At 44.9% G+C, this 16,528-nt stretch overlaps 1 protein-coding gene across 1 annotated transcript; it reads left to right on the forward strand.

Moving 5' to 3' along the window:
• Nucleotides 1-611: 611 nt before the first annotated feature.
• On the forward strand, nt 612-9,344 carry ik (IK cytokine). The gene is made up of 19 exons (XM_061085235.1): nt 612-739; nt 1,474-1,540; nt 2,314-2,406; nt 2,497-2,556; nt 2,680-2,847; nt 3,472-3,586; nt 3,692-3,762; nt 3,848-3,894; nt 4,156-4,319; nt 5,102-5,210; nt 5,295-5,334; nt 5,402-5,603; nt 6,099-6,117; nt 6,244-6,412; nt 6,835-6,892; nt 7,077-7,165; nt 7,251-7,359; nt 8,989-9,023; nt 9,147-9,344. Exons 1-19 carry the CDS (start codon nt 730-732, stop codon nt 9,172-9,174), a joined length of 1,653 nt encoding a protein of 550 aa, XP_060941218.1. The 5' UTR covers nt 612-729; the 3' UTR covers nt 9,175-9,344.
• The last annotated feature ends 7,184 nt before the right edge of the window (nt 9,345-16,528 follow it).

Consider the following 16,528-nt stretch of genomic DNA (forward strand, 5'->3'; position numbering starts at 1 on the left):
GAAGCAAATGTTCACAGAAAAAAACCAGCCCGACGATCATAATCCACTTTAAACGAGTTAATTTACAGCAAGTGTTTTGTCTTAATGTCTGTGGTATCATCGAGCTCTACTCTGATTGGCTGAAGGCTTCACTGAAATGTGTTTTTATTCATAGAGTTCAGGTGCATGTTCTGCTCCATATATCCATAAATGCAAGGTGTTAAAAACAGAGCCCTCTTTGTACCTCTTAAAGGTCTTTAATAAATAACTTGAATAGATATCAAGAAGCCCAAGACTTTACATAGGAACAATAACTCTAACCTTGTAATGTTTGGTACTTTTACTCTTGAGGGTTAAGAACAGAGGATGTTGCATCTTAAGATCAATGAGAGAAACCGATTATGAGCTTTATATATAAATCTGATTGAGATATATTCATGTAAACAGAGCATTTAAAAAGTCCTCATATGGTTTAACCCGTCAGGTTGTTGTGATACATCATGGCAGAAGTGTTTCCACCTTGTGACGTATAATCTGAAAACAAGTTCACATGACGTCATTGAATCATGTTTGGTTTCTACGTGTCAGTGACCGTGGCCTCCTGCGGGGGGCGCTGTGTTTGAGCTCTAAAGGAAGAGGAAGTGACGCAGAGAGCCTTTGCTGTTAGCCGGAAGCTAACTGAGCTAGTTCAGGTCCTTGTCTGTGGAGGAAGAATCAGGCTCTCGCTGTGACGCAGAAAAGACGCAGAAGATGCCGGAGAGTGAGTTTTATTCTGAAACACGTTCACACAAGAAGCCACAAGGCGGCGCTAGCATGCGATGCTAGCTGTCGGCTGCTAGCGGCTAGCTTTGAGCTGCTAGCGGCTAGCTGCTAGCTTTGAGCTACTAGCTGCTAGCTGCACTCTGCAGAAACGCTTCAGTTTAACTCGGAATAAAAACGATTAGCCTGGAACTAAACCGGATCTGTATCAGACTGCAGGACTTGTTGTGTTCTGTTAGCATCTATTAGCCTAGCATAGCTCTGAGTCAGGAAACGGCTGAAAGAACAGAAGAGAAACGAGTCTTTAGTTTAAATGTTTTCTCTCCAGTTGAATCTCATGGTTTCATGAGATCAACAGCAGCTGATTATCGATCATTAATTTATTATCGATAGTAAAGTAAACGTGACGCGTTTCTACAACCGGAACAAGCACTTCCACTCTAATGATTCATGAATCAGCATTCTGTGGATCAATAACGTTTTTATTCTCAATCTTTGTGGATCCAGAATCATTAGATTTATTAACATGTATCATTATTGACAAATAATCTTTCGAGTCACTTTATATTTTATTGTTGTGTGTGTGTGTGTGTGTGTGTGTGTGTGTGTGTGTGTGTGTGTGTGTGTGTGTGTGTGTGTGTGTGTGTGTGTGTGTGTGTGTGTGTGTGTGTGTGTGTGTGTGTGTGTGTAGCAGCGCCCCCTGCTGTCTCTAACATGTGATCTGTTTTCTTTAAGCTGAAAGTTACTCCAACCCTCTCGCTCCTGATGGCCACGAGGTGGACGAGCACCGAGCAGCAGCTCAGTGAGTTCAACTGTGTGTGTGTGTGGGGTGGGGGGGGGTGGGGGGTCAGACATGAAGCTCTGACATGTTCCTCACATGTTCTGCTGGTTCTCTATGTGAGAACAAATGTCTGAGTCAGTGTCTCTAGACATTTTCTGGGTCTTTTCCTCCAGCGTCCTGGGGAAACGTCAGAGTGAGTCCATCATTGTTCTTAGAGAATCCGTGGAGCTGGTGTGGATCTGAAAGATCTAGATTCTCCTCAGAGGATGAACCTTTGTCTTTAGCTGCTGGACCAACAGAACCAACCTGACCCGGAGCAGCAAAGTGCTCACAGTACCACAGACTGTCTACTACTAATATATTATTAAATACTAAACATCATGGGATTCACACTCTCATCAAGAGGCTTCTTCACTTGTTGTTAGTAAACAACAGATTCAGATTTCCCCCGAGTTATGGATCTTGTTCACATGTTGTTATATTGTGGTCAAGTCATATATTTTAACAAATGTCACCGGGGGAAAACCTGGGTGGACTTAACGAGTTGATAACCAGCATCATGATTCACCTGATCATGTAAAGATATCCTGGGTATGTTGAACTTCATTGTGTGTGTGTGTGTGTGTGTGTGTGTGTGTGTGTGTGTGTGTGTGTGTGTGTGTGTGTGTGTGTGTGTGTGTGTGTGTGTGTGTGTGTGTGTGTGTGTGTGTGTGTGTGTGTGTGTGTGTGTGTGTGTGTGTGTGTGTGTGTGTGTGTGTGTGTGTTTGTTTTAACACAACCATGTGTCTCCTCAGGTCCAAGCTGACTAATGATGACTTCAGGAAATTGCTGATGACACCGCGGGCGGCGCCTTCCTCTGCCCCGCCCTCCAAGTCTCGACAACATGAGTGAGTAACACAAACACAACTGACGCTCTGCGTCTGATGTCAGAAGGTACATTCGATTTGTCATGGGTTCATCCGTGGTTTGTTTCCCAGAATGCCGAGGGACTACAATGAGGATGAGGATCCCGCGGCGAGGAGGAGGAAGAAGAAGAGGTGAGTGTCACGCAGGTGATGATGTAATAACTGACTCCTCCTGTAGGCCATTGAAACACAGCTCCCACGACAGAGGAACTTCAGCTGATCATGTTATTAATCATGTATTGTTGATTGTTATAGCTACTATGCTAAGCTACGTCAGCAGGAGATGGAGCGAGAGCGAGAGCTGGCCGAGAAGTACAGAGATCGAGCAAGAGAGAGACGAGATGGAGTCAACAAAGATTACGAAGAGACGGAGCTGATCAGCACCACCGCTAACTACAGAGCTGTAGGACCCACTGCAGAGGCGTGAGTACTGCTAATGCTAACTATGCTAACAGCACAGCTAACTACAGAGCTGTAGGACCCACCGCGGAGGCGTGAGTACTGCTAATGCTAACTATGCTAACAGCACAGCTAACTACAGAGCTGTAGGACCCACTGCAGAGGCGTGAGTACTGCTAATGCTAACTATGCTAACAGCACAGCTAACTACAGAGCTGTAGGACCCACCGCGGAGGCGTGAGTACTGCTAATGCTAACTATGCTAACAGCACAGCTAACTACAGAGCTGTAGGACCCACCGCGGAGGCGTGAGTACTGCTAATGCTAACTATGCTAACAGAACAGCTAACTACAGAGCTGTAGGACCCACTGCAGAGGCGTGAGTACTGCTAATGCTAACTATGCTAACAGAGCAGCTAACTACAGAGCTGTAGGACCCACTGCAGAGGCGTGAGTAATGCTAATGCTAACTATGCTAACAGCACAGCTAACTACAGAGCTGTAGGACCCACCGCGGAGGCGTGAGTACTGCTAATGCTAACTATGCTAACAGAACAGCTAACTACAGAGCTGTAGGACCCTCTGCAGAGGCGTGAGTACTGCTAATGCTAACTATGCTAACTCCTGACGAGTTTGTTTTTCTTTCAGAGATAAGTCGGCTGCAGAGAAGCGTCGGCAGTTGATCCAGGAGTCAAAGTTCTTGGGAGGTGACATGGAACATACTCACTTGGTGAAAGGTCTGGACTTCGCTCTGCTGCAGAAGGTCAGACACAGAAAATATAAATAATGCTGTGTTACAAAACCTAACTCACTCTTATATGATGCTAACAACATATAAATACATCAAAATATAACTGAACGTTGACAGGTGAGAGCGGAGATCACCAGCAAAGAGAGAGAAGAAGAAGACATGATGGAGAAAGTGCAGAAAGAGGCAAAGTATGAAACATCATCCCCTCTTCGACCTTTGATCCCTGTCTGACCTTTGACCCCTGTCTGACCGTTGACCTCTCTGTTTTGTCAGGAAAGACGTGGAGCCAGAGGAGAAGATCGAGTTCAAGACTCGTCTGGGTGAGTCTGATCTCACTTCAGGCCGGCGCATGCTTCAGCGTCTGCAGCTTTTCACGCAGCTGTGTCGACCCCGAGGGTTGCACGTGTTGCAAAGCAGTTCACCTCCAGACCACTAGGCGGAGTAACGTTATTTGTCGAAGAAGGGCTCTTGCGCTTGCCTGCCCCTGAAAACGCAGAAGCATGCGCCGGCCTTAAGTCACATGTTGGTTTCATCATGTGTGTGGATCATGTGTGTAACACCCCCCCCCCGCCCCCCCCCAGGTAGGAACATCTACCGCGTGGTGTTTCGGACCGGCCTGGTCGAGAGGAACGAGCTCTTCCTGCCGGGCAGGATGGCGTACGTGGTCGACCTGGACGATGAGTTCACTGACACGGACATCCCGACAACTCTGATCCGCAGCAAAGCCGACTGCCCCAGCATGGAGGTACGGACCCAGGAAACAGCTGCTGGTCACCATGACAACAGGCGGCGCTGAGCGTCACGGCTGAATCAGCAACTGCTCCGATAAAAACATAAACATCCTCCTGAGCGTGAATAAACTGCAGCTAAAACCAGTATTTATCTTTTAAAATATGAGGGATTCAGATTCTGTCGGTTCAGGAAATTATCATGAGGCAAGACAGAATATATATTACCACCTGTGGCTGCAGAGGGCGCTGTTGTTCAGTTTACATTTAATGTAAAACAGACATTTTAACTTTAAAAACTGTTTCTGCTCTGAGTCTGAAGCAAGATTCATTTGATCTGTTAGTTTTGGTTTCACATTATAATTTAGGGACTCCTGTCGTCATCACCTACGTGGGCGGAGTCTGTCTGTTCTTGACTCTGATTCGTTTGTAGACGGCGCCTGACGTATCGTCTGTGGGGGGGGGGGGGGGTGGTTGTCTTTCTGTTTGAATGGAGGACATGAAAGAAGAGCTTCATTTGGTTCATTTGGACATGTACCTTGGACAAGAAGATAGCAGCACTTACATGTTGCTCTGGTTTGTTGCTCCACTGATTCACTTATTGTGAGTCGCTCTGGATTAAAGCGTCGGCTGAATGAAGAAGATTGTAATGTTGAAACAGCTTTTATTCATTTGTGTGTGTGTGTGTGTGTGTGTGTGTGTGTGTGTGTGTGTGTGTGTGTGTGTGTGTGTGTGTGTGTGTGTGTGTGTGTGTGTGTGTGTGTGTGTGTGTGTGTGTGTGTGTGTGTCCGTCTCTCAGGCTCAGACGACTCTCACCACCAACGATATCGTGATTTCTAAACTGACTCAGATCCTGTCGTACCTCAGACAAGGGACACGACACAAGAAGATCAAGAAGAAGGACAAAGGTACTGAAGACCCATGTAACCATGGTAACAGAGACGTGTCACAGAGTAACAGCTGACGTGTGTGTGTGTTTGTGTGTGTTTCAGGGAAACTGGATGATAAACGAGCTCCTGAAGCTGATATCGGGTCAGTTGACTACAACATCACATTGTGTTGTTTGAAAATCAAACGCTCACTTTTGTCTCTGTCTCAGTATCTTTGAGGACATCGGAGACTACGTCCCATCCGGCACTGCCGTGTACAAGCCCCCCAGAGACAAAGAACCCCCCAGAGACAAAGAGCGCCACAGAGACAGAGAGGACAACCGAGACAGAGAGGACCACAGAGACAGAGAGGACGATAGCAAGAGCAGGAGACAAAGTTACTTTGAGAAACCCAGAGGAGACGAACAGCAGGTGAGACGGGTGGTGGAGACAGATGTGGGTGGAGACACAGACGGGTGGAGACAGATGTGGGTGGAGACAGAGACGGGTGCAGACACAGATGGGTGTAGACACAGATGGGTGTAGACACAGATGGGTGGAGACACAGACGGGTGGAGACACAGATGGGTGGAGACACAGACGGGTGGAGACACAGATGAGTGGAGACACAGACGGGTGGAGACACAGACAGGTGGAGACACAGACGGGTGGAGACACAGATGGGTGGAGTCACAGATGGGTGGAGATACAGACGGGTGGAGACACAGATGGGTGGAGACACAGACGGGTGGAGACACAGACGGGTGGAGACACAGACGGGTGGAGACACAGATGGGTGGAGACACAGACGGGTGGAGACAGATGGACTGGTGGTGGAGACAGATGTGGGTGGAGACACAGATGGGTGGAGACACAGATGGGTGTGTACATTTTGGTCCATTACTAACGGTCTGTCTCTGTCTCCAGGTCGTGGACGTGGAGACAGGTGAGACTTTTCCTTAATTCTTTCAACTTTATTGACTCATTGTTTGATTCTGTGATGTCTCAGTTCAACGCTGTAATGACCAGCGTCATGTGACCTGACGACCTCCTGATCCATAACGTTGCTCAGGTCCAGGATCCGTCAGAGACCAAATCAAGGTCATCAACGAGAAGTTTGCAGGAGCAGCCGGCAGCCAGTGGCCGGGCCAGGAGCCGGGTTCTCAGAGAAGAGACGCTAAAGAACAACTGGGAGACTTCTTTGGAGGATCCAACTCGTACGCCGAGTGTTACCCAGCCACGTGAGACACACACACACACAGACACACACACACACACACACACACACACACACACACACACTCACGCACACTCACGCACACGCACACACACACACACACACAGACACACACACACAGACACACAGACACACAGACACACAGACACACACACACACACACACACACACACACACACACACACACACTTACACACACTTGAACCACAACTGATAATGTCTAACTGTTTTATATTCTCTATGGATGTGTGTGTGTGTGTGTGTGTGTGTGTGTGTGTGTGTGTGTGTGTGTGTGTGTGTGTGTGTGTGTGTGTGTGTGTGTGTGTGTGTGTGTGTGTGTGTGTGTGTGTGTGTGTGTGTGTGTGTGTGTGTGTGTGTGTGTGTGTGTGTGTGTGTGTGTGTGTGTGTGTGTGTGTGCGTGCGCAGGATGGACGACCTGGCTGTGGACAGTGATGAGGAGGTGGACTACAGCAAGATGGACCAGGTAACTACAGTTCCCAGCATGCACCTGTCTGCAGAGCTCCTCCTCTTTATTCTATCAGACATGTAACAGTGGAGCCGCAGCTGGAGGCGCCATGTCCCAGCGGACAGGAAGTGAATCCCAGTGTGATGAGGTCAGGTGTGCGAACAGGAAGCAGCGGAGGTCATGTGACGTGTGTGTGTTTCAGGGCAATAAGAAGGGTCCTCTCGGCCGCTGGGACTTCGACACTCAGGAGGAGTACTCTGATTACATGAACAACAAGGAGGCGCTGCCAAAGTACGTGTGCATCCTTCAGCTCGCACTCGGGCGCTGTGCTGCCAGTGACACCTTCATGATGTCATCATGACCTTTGACCCCACAGGGCGGCCTTCCAGTACGGCATCAAGATGTCCGAGGGTCGCAAGACGCGTCGCTTCAAAGAGACCAATGAGAAGGCAGAGCTGGACCGGCAGTGGAAGAAGATCAGCGCGGTGAGACGCCAGTGTTTACAAACCTCAGTCAGCTGATCCACGGTCACATGACTCGTCAGCAGGCGTGGAAACAGACACGCCTACTTTACCTGGGATCATTCTATCTGTGTGTGAGTCTGTGTGTGTGAGTCTGTGTGTGTGACTGTGTGTGAGTCTGTGTTAGTCTGTGTGTGAGTCTGTGTGTGAGTCTGTGTGTGAGTCTGTGTGAGTCTGTGTGTGAATCTGTGTGTGTGAGTCTGTGTGTGAGTCTGTGTGTGAGTCTGTATGTGAGTCTGTGTGAGAGTCTGTGTGTGTGAGTCTGTGTGTGAGTCTGTGTGTGAGTCTGTGTGTGAGTCTGTGTGTGAGTCTGTGTGTGAGTCTGTGTGTGAGTCTGTGTGTGAGTCTGTGTGTGAGTCTGTGTGTGAGTCTGTATGTGAGTCTGTGTGAGAGTCTGTGTGTGTGAGTCTGTGTGTGTGAGTCTGTGTGTGAGTCTGTGTGTGAGTCTGTGTGTGAGTCTGTGTGTGAGTCTGTGTGTGAGTCTGTGTGTGAGTCTGTGTGTGAGTCTGTGTGAGAGTCTGTGTGTGTGAGTCTGTGTGTGAGTCTGTGTGTGAGTCTGTGTTAGTCTGTGTGTGAGTGTGTGAGTGAGTCTGTGTGTGAGTCTGTGTGTGAGTCTGTGTGTGAGTCTGTGTGTGAGTCTGTGTGTGAGTCTGTGTGTGAGTCTGTGTGTGTGAGTCTGTGTGAGTCTGTGAGTCTGTGTGTGAGTCTGTGTGTGAGTCTGTGTGTGAGTCTGTGTGTGTGAGTCTGTGTGAGTCTGTGTGCGAGTCTGTGTGCGAGTCTGTGTGTGTGAGTCTGTGTGTGTGAGTCTGTGTGTGTGAGTCTGTGTGTGTGAGTCTGTGTGTGTGAGTCTGTGTGTGTGAGTCTCTGTGTGTGAGTCTCTGTGTGTGAGTCTGTGTGCGAGTCTGTGTGCGAGTCTGTGTGTGAGTCTGTGTGAGTCTGTGTGAGTCTGTGTGCGAGTCTGTGTGCGAGTCTGTGTGCGAGTCTGTGTGTGAGTCTGTGTGTGAGTCTGTGTGTGTGAGTCTGTGTGCGAGTCTAGAAACTCGATGAGTACAACATTAATACAGATATTTGTGTTAAAGTCCTGATTCCACGTCTTCACTTGAGTAAAAGTACAAGTTTCCTCTGAAGATCTTTTCTCTCCACTGATGAGACCGGAGGTAAGAACGTATCCAACAGGGATGAAGATGATTTCACAGGTTGGATGAGACGTTGGAAGCTTTGTGTCACTGATGTTTGATTCTTCTTTCTTCCACCTGGTTTGTCTTCATCAGACTCGTGCTCCTCTTCATCAGTCGAGTCTTTACCTTGTTACGTTGTGTTGATCTCAACTGATGCACGACAACAATCATCTGTGTTGTTGTTCATTCAGGTTCAATCTGTTTGATGCTGCAAATAAAAAACTATAATCCTCTAACACATTAAACCAAAGTTACAAGAAGTAAAAGTTAGGATATTTGTGTTTAAATATAGAGTTAAAGTATAAAGTCATCAGAAAAAGAAGTACTCTAAAGTACCTGGTAAATGTACTAAAGTACAAGTTATAAAGTATTTTTCTCTAGTATAACCAGGTTATTTAAACTCTCTCTCGATCAGATCATAGAGAAGAGGAAGAAGATGGAGGCCGACGGGTGAGTACAACATCATCATCATCATCATCATCATCATCATCATCATCATCATCATCATCATTATCATCAGCCAATCAAAGCAGAGCTGACAGTTTTAACATCTGATAAAATTTTGTTTTTCAGGGTGGACGTGAAGAGACCGAAATACTGAATCTGATATCTCCACTTTGATTTCCTCTTCCTTCGTGTTCCTCTGGATTATTGATGAGATGTAACAGCATCATGTGACCAGTGGGAGGTCAAAGGTCACAGATGATTTGTTTTGTTTTTTTGTTGTAAATGTTTTTACTTTAATGTAAAATCAATAAAATTTTACCCTCAGTTTGTTTGGTTTAATTTATTCATGAATGTGTTGATGTGATTTTAGTTTTTTCAGGTCAGTTGAGATGAATTGGGGGCGTGTCCATGTTAATTAACCTGTTGACCTCGTTAAGGACTCGCAGTCGTTACTGAAGCTGGTTGTTGATGAACATGTTTAACGATGACTGACGACTGGACTCGACGCTAACGAGGACTCATTCTACATCTACATGTTTCTGATGAAACGTTAACCAGGTCTCATAGCTCCGCCCACCAGGAGCTCTGACAGGAAGTCGAGTTTTAATACAAAAAAACATCAGACAGAACTTTTGTTTTAAAAGTTTAAAATGTAAATGTTCAACACCACGGATCTTTATTTATGTTATTTACAAACAACTCTTTACCTTCGTGAGGACGATCAGATCAATAATCACATGATCTCTGATTTATTGACACTGAGCAGGTTTTATTAAAATCTTAACATGTAAACACAAGGTGACAGCAGGAATCTTTTTTTTATTGTTGTCTGACTCCGCCCCCTACTGGTCCAGAGGGGGTGGGGCTGGTTTGTCATGTGATGCAGTTCCTTCTTCTCAGATCAGCCCCCCCCACCTGACAGATGATGGCTGCAGTCGACTTAATGCAGCGTTGATGAAGGGGGAGGGGCATACACACACAGGAAGTGACACTGTCTTTCATCACCGTGGTGACAGGATCTCTCTTTAAAGGTTCAGTGTGTAACATTCAGGTGAAAGGATTTATTGGCAGAAATTTAAAATAAATAATCTTAGTGATGTGGAATAATAACTGGTTTATAACAGGTCTCAGTGTTACTGTAGAAAGATGTAAATAAGAACAGGAGCTTCTTGTGTTTAGGCAGCGACCTTTATTTGTTTGTGTCCTCTCAGCTCCTCCACATTAACAAACACTCAACATGGTGCACATAGGCCAGAAAATCATATTCTATTCATATTGATCCAAACTTTTCATGACAGAATCATTTAAGCTAATCAGCTCCAGAGTCTTCTCTGGTTTTAAATCACATATCACACATATGACGTGTGTGAGGTCATTAATCACGTGAGTAGTGATTAGTCAAACTCTTCAGTAGAAAACCATCTCCTGGGACAGATGAGACAGTCTCTGATAAACATTATGATCAAAGTTAAAGTGTTTCCATGATTATGTTCGGGGGGGGGGGGCAGGTTATTGGGTTGTCCCTCTGTCCGTTGGTACGTCCACATTCTGGACATCTCAAATACACCTAGAGGCAATTTCTTCAAACTTGGTACAAAATATCATTTAGACTCAAGGTCACTATGACCTAACATGATCAAATACTGTTTTAACAATTACATTTTTTAATTTTTATCTATTTTCATTTAGCGGAAATGAGCTGATGACGCCTTGATATTAAATATCACTGTATGACGCACCGTTTTTTGACGATCGGTTTTTTGTTCTTTTCTGATTCAAGCGCACGTGAGAATGCCTCCTCTCTAGAGAGAGATCGAGTTAGTGCTGCAATAAGGGTTGAGAAACCACCTCCATTTACTGCCACATATTCCTTTGCTTCAGATCTTGCGTCATCCCGGTCTCTCTGTGGTTTCTCCTGCAGAAGCTCATTCTTTTTTTCCACAGCTTTCTCAGCCTCTTGGAACATCCCCATGTTGTAGTAGCTTCTTGGATTTCCCTCAACCCTTGTGTTGATCACCTTCAGAAACGTATTCATCTTTTGTGCCGGAGCTTTCTCAGCCTCTTGGAACATCTCGTTGTTGTAGTAGCTTCTTGAAGTTCTCTCAAACATTGTGTTGCTCTTCTCCAGAAGCTCATTCTCCATTTTTTCCACAGCTTTCTCAGCCTCTTGGAACTTCTCGTTGTTGTAGTAGCTTCTTGGAGTTCTCTCAACCATTGTGTTGCTCTTCTTCAGAAGCTCATTCATCTTTTTTTCCTTAGCTTTCTCAGCCTCTTGGAACATCCCCATGTTGTAGTAGCTTCTTGGATTTCCCTCAACCCTTGTGTTGATCACCTTCAGAAACGTATTCATCTTTTGTGCCGGAGCTTTCTCAGCCTCTTGGAACATCTCGTTGTTGTAGTAGCTTCTTGAAGTTCTCTCAAACATTGTGTTGCTCTTCTCCAGAAGCTCATTCTCCATTTTTTCCACAGCTTTCTCAGCCTCTTGGAACTTCTCATTGTTGTAGTAGCTTCTTGGAGTTCTCTCAACCATTGTGTTGCTCTTCTTCAGAAGCTCATTCATCTTTTTTTCCACAGCTTTCTCAGCCTCTTGGAGCATCTCGTTGGTGTAGTAGCTTCCTCCATTTCTCACAACCATTGTGTTGATCTTCTCCAGCAGCTCATGGACCTGAGTAGGACCTTTATTCCTGTTGTTAAAAACATGATATCCTCCTTTGCACTGATGGAGGAAGGCTTTGAGAGCCTTATTGTTACCAATGACGTCTTCTATGGTGACGCCGTCTTCCTCCAGATCGTCTCCATGGGTGAACAGAGCCATGGTGTAACGTGCAGCCTGTTCTCCAAACAGATTCTGAAGGATTTCCACTGTTTCTTCTTCTTCTTTAGTGAATCTGTCTGCCTTGACGATGATCAGGAACACATGAGGTCCAGGAGAAGCGTATGCGATGCACTTAGCGATTTCCACCTTCACCTGCTCATTACTCAGCTCAGTGTCAAACAGACCTGGAGTATCAATAACCTCCAGTTTTTGGCCCTGAACCTTCCCTGATTCTCTCCTACACACTTTCGTCAATGAGTCAGCACAAGCTGATGAAGGAAAAACCTTCTCCTTCTTCATTAAGATGGTGTTTCCTACTGCACTTTTCCCAGTTCCAGTTTTTCCAACAAGAACCATCCTGAGATAGTCCTTTGGATCTGCTGGAGAATTTCAAACACATGAACAAACTTTAAGTTAATGAATCTCATGTTTTAAACCACATTTACAATCACAATGTGTCTCATCAGGCTTCACAAGGTGCAACTTCCTCTGATCTTAACCTGCAGAGTGAAACTCTATCAGGTTGAGATAATGAGTTTCAGACCGGAGTTGTCTTAGAGGTTTAATGATTGAATCTGCAGAGGGTTACACCCACATGGCTCAGAGTGACACCAGAGGAAGGTCTTTATACAAAGTGATAAACAGGAGACGCCTTGCTGTCTGGCATCACTGATACAGAAACAGTTATCAAACCAGCAGCCAGCTGCACAGGAGGTGGGAACAGGAGGTGGGATTACCAAATAAGGGCATGAACCTTGAGGAGGCATCAGCTACGTGCACAGAAAACAGTCAGAACAGTAGAAGGACATTGATCAGTGGAATTTTCCATCACAAGGTTTCCACAATAAAACATGTCGCGCCTCTGCTTTTCAGGAAACAGACGGACTCTTCTGATTGGCTCCCACGGGTCAACAAGTAGGAACAACTTGTCCCGTGAAGTTAGTGTGGAAGCATTTTAACGGTTTCTCCTCCAGTCGTTATGGTCTCCATCAAATCAGACACATTCTGTTCAGACTCAGGTTTAAAGATTGAATTGGTGTAAATACTTGACTGTTGTAAATATCATTCATTGGAAAAGAGGAAGTTAAAAAGAGAAAGAGAAAAGATGAGAATATAAATCCAGTGTGAACAAACAATTGTAAAGTTTAACTCACAGGTTTGTTCCTTGGACATGTTTGTCAGTGAAGTCTCGTCAGAGTTCAAGTGAAGTTTCCTTATTACTCATGTCTTTATATGATCTGTAATCAGCTGATCTTTATTATCTGCTCCTCTGGTCCAGTGTCCTCACCTCACCCTCACATGGTCCAACATCCATTCCACTGTCTCATTAGCAGTTAGCTTAGCTGAATTTGTTTTTGCTGAATGAAGAAAAATCTTTAGTTGTTTTTCCTTTATTTAAAATGAATGTTAAAATTATAATGTGAAGTTTATTTAGAAAGATCAAATATTTGCCGTGTGTGATGTCATCACTGATCCCTGTCATGTGTGAACGAGTTGAGAAGATTTTCAAACGTTTGTAAAGTTTAACTCACAGGTTTGTTCCTTGAACATGTTTGTCAGTGAAGTCTCGTCAGAGTTCAAGGGACGTTTCCTTATTACTCTGGTCTTTATATGATGTGTGTGTGTGTGTGTGTGTGTGTGTGTGTGTGTGTGTGTGTGTGTGTGTGTGTGTGTGTGTGTGTGTGTGCAGCAGTCATAGCACATTTCTGCTCAATGCATTCACAATACTTTAAAGGTGTGTGGTTGAGATCAACATGAAGACCGAGATGGAAAACAGCTGTGGTTGGACCCACGAGTTCTTTGTTCACATATAATATTTAAGTAACGACGTCTGAATCACCTGCTCATGGACTGGCTGTCGTAGCTGGTGTGATATTACAAAATGGTTTCTCACTTTCTTAATAGAGATTTACTGAAGCTGTCAGGCTTAAGCGTTAATCAGGGTGTTTGTTTGCTAGTAAATCTAAACTTTTGTTGTGGTGGTTTAAACTAACTTTGACTTCCAACTGTGGCTGATCAACTCCACTCTGTGCTCTGCAGAGTCTTAACAACATGGAACATGAGGCTTATTTACAGCTTCCAGGTATTAAAAAGTTCATAAAATGCACATTCGGAAAATAATTGAACAGTAACACTATACAGCTCTGCATATTCCAATAATTATAAATGATAAAAGCTCCAGTTTATAATTTTTATCCTTTAATTTTCTTTTTTAATCTGATTTGTCTCATCAGAGTTCACAATGTGCAACTTCCTCTGATCTTAACCTGCAGAGTTAAACTATATCCTGTTGAGGTTTCCACAATAAAACATGTCTCGCCTCTGCTTTTCAGGAAACAGACGGACTCTTCTGATTGGCTCCCACGGGTCAACAAGTAGGAACAACTTGTCCCGTGAAGTTAGTGTGGAAGCATTTTAACGGTTTCTCCTCCAGTCGTTATGGTCTCCATCAAATCAGACACATTCTGTTCAGACTCAGGTTTAAAGATTGAATTGGTGTAATTACTTGACTGTTGTAAATATCATTCATTGGAAAAGAGGAAGTTAAAAAGAGAAAGAGAAAAGATGAGAATATAAATCCAGTAAAGTTTAACTCACAGGTTTGTTCCTTGGACATGTTTGTCAGTGAAGTCTCGTCAGAGTTCAAGTGAAGTTTCCTTATTACTCAGGTCTTTATATGATCTGTAATCAGCTGATCTTTATTATCTGCTCCTCTGGTCCAGTGTCCTCACCTCACCCTCACATGGTCCAACATCCATTCCACTGTCTCATTAGCAGTTAGCTTAGCTGAATTTGTTTTTGCTGAAGTGTATGTGAATGTAAAGTTTTACTCACAGGTTTGTTCCTTGAACATGTTTGTCAGTGAAGTCTCGTCAAAGTTCAAGTGACGTTTCCTTCTTCTTCGGGTCTTTATGGGTTCGGGGCTAAGCACGTGTCCTATCACCCAGGAAGGATCTTGTGAAGCGCGTATCGAGGTTTGTGTTGATGACGTATGTGTTGACGTTCGAAGCCTCGCGAGCCGGCCGTACCACGTGACTGATTCAGGAAATGGTTTGCGGGTTTGATGTGCGATTCGAAATATAAGTGGCAGCGAAGCGCAATGGATTAACATGAGAGTAATGAAAGACATCTGTAAGTCAATACGGATCAGGACTGAAGAATGATGTGGATGAGGCCTTGGTCAATATGGTGATGGAGGATTCCCAGCCTGTCACTATTGTGGAGAACAAAGGGTTGAAAGCTTGTTGAAGCTTTCAACCCTTTGTTCTCCTCACAAGGCAGGTGTGTCTGTGAGCACATGAAGCATGTTTCCCTCTTTCCCCATTTCTGCCACTCCTCCAGCGTTCTCTTCTTTCCTTTAGGCTTTGAAAGCTATGGTGGAGGACAGATATCTCCAAGGAGAAAGCCATCGTGTCGAAGGCATCTTTGCATTGTGTTGTTTTAGGGGTGCTGCATTTCCCTGAGGCGCACACTGCTGCAAATGTGGCAACAGTAAAATCAGCACTGATGTCACAGTGGGGTCCAACACACAGAGTGACTTGCCTTGTGACTGATGGAGCAGCAAATATGGGTGTTTGTGCCAGGGAGATTCATATGCGTCACACAATTTGTATGAAGCATACTTTAAATATACTTATGAAAAAGGCTCTTCACCAAAACACTGTGTTGTCTGTGTATAGTTAAATATCTATGTTGGTTTGATATTTTCTTATATTATCCAGGTTTGTAGTTTAAGTTTTGTACATTTAAATTCTATGTTGTATAGTGTGTCTTCTATATTCAATTATATTCTGTTATGCGCCTTTTTTGCAACAGTTGATGAGGCTGTAAGTCCGTTCATCATATAGGTGCGTGGTGGAGGATGCACATGTTGTTATTGAGGCGCATGAGGATCGTGGTGAGTGAGGAGGCTGTGAAGTAGAACGAAAAACAAGTTTTGCCTGTGAAATTCGTCGTTAAATTGATGTGGAAACGTGATAAAGGGACATCGTGACAGGTTTGGAAAGACGTCACGCCAATTTAGATAAAGGATCGTTAAAAGATGTGTCTGTAATGTGCTGGAACGGAAAACAAAATCCCTCATTTCAAGTTCAACCCGCCTCCTGGAGTTGTGTGACATTGGGTTATCACTACGGGACGGGATCTATTTGTTGGACACGAGTCAACTGCAAGAAACACTCCTCAGACATAACACAAGTGGCCCTCGTGATGTGGAACCAAATGGAACGGCCACTTCACAGGCTAACTCTGGGTAGATAGTGAGCTATTTCAAGAGCAGCACCACAGCAAAGGTGAATTCCTTCGTTTCATTGAAATATTCTAAAGAAGCTGTTTGGTTGAAGTTGCTGCTTCAGTGACACGTGAATTAATCAGTTTTTGTTGGATAATTTTATAGGAAAAGCTGATACAGGAGCAGGAGCAAATGGGCCGGTGCTCCACCACACACAGGAGGAGGAGGAAATGGGAAACGAGCAGACTCCAGAGAGCCCAGCAATGGCTGAGAGTCTGAGGAGACAGTGAAGGGAGAAGCTGTGCACTTTGCATCACTGATTTATAAAGATAGGCTGAGCAGCAGATACCGAGAGGAGGCTCACTTCTGTTATTCAAAACAGCGCGTCTTCCTCCTCATCATCATCGTCATGACAACCGCACATATCAGAAGCTTCTCAGCCTGTGACTCCAGGTAATGGAT

The sequence above is a fragment of the Limanda limanda genome, chromosome 14 (assembly GCF_963576545.1).
Source record: "Limanda limanda chromosome 14, fLimLim1.1, whole genome shotgun sequence".
Taxonomy (NCBI): Eukaryota; Metazoa; Chordata; class Actinopteri; order Pleuronectiformes; family Pleuronectidae; genus Limanda; species Limanda limanda.

Bases quoted from the DNA above. Each gene is read 5' to 3' on its own strand.
- ik (XM_061085235.1), top strand. The intron at 3,763-3,847 runs GTATGAAACATC...CTGTTTTGTCAG, and splicing joins AAAGTGCAGAAAGAGGCAAA to GAAAGACGTGGAGCCAGAGG. The intron at 6,893-7,076 runs GTAACTACAGTT...TGTGTGTTTCAG, and splicing joins ACTACAGCAAGATGGACCAG to GGCAATAAGAAGGGTCCTCT.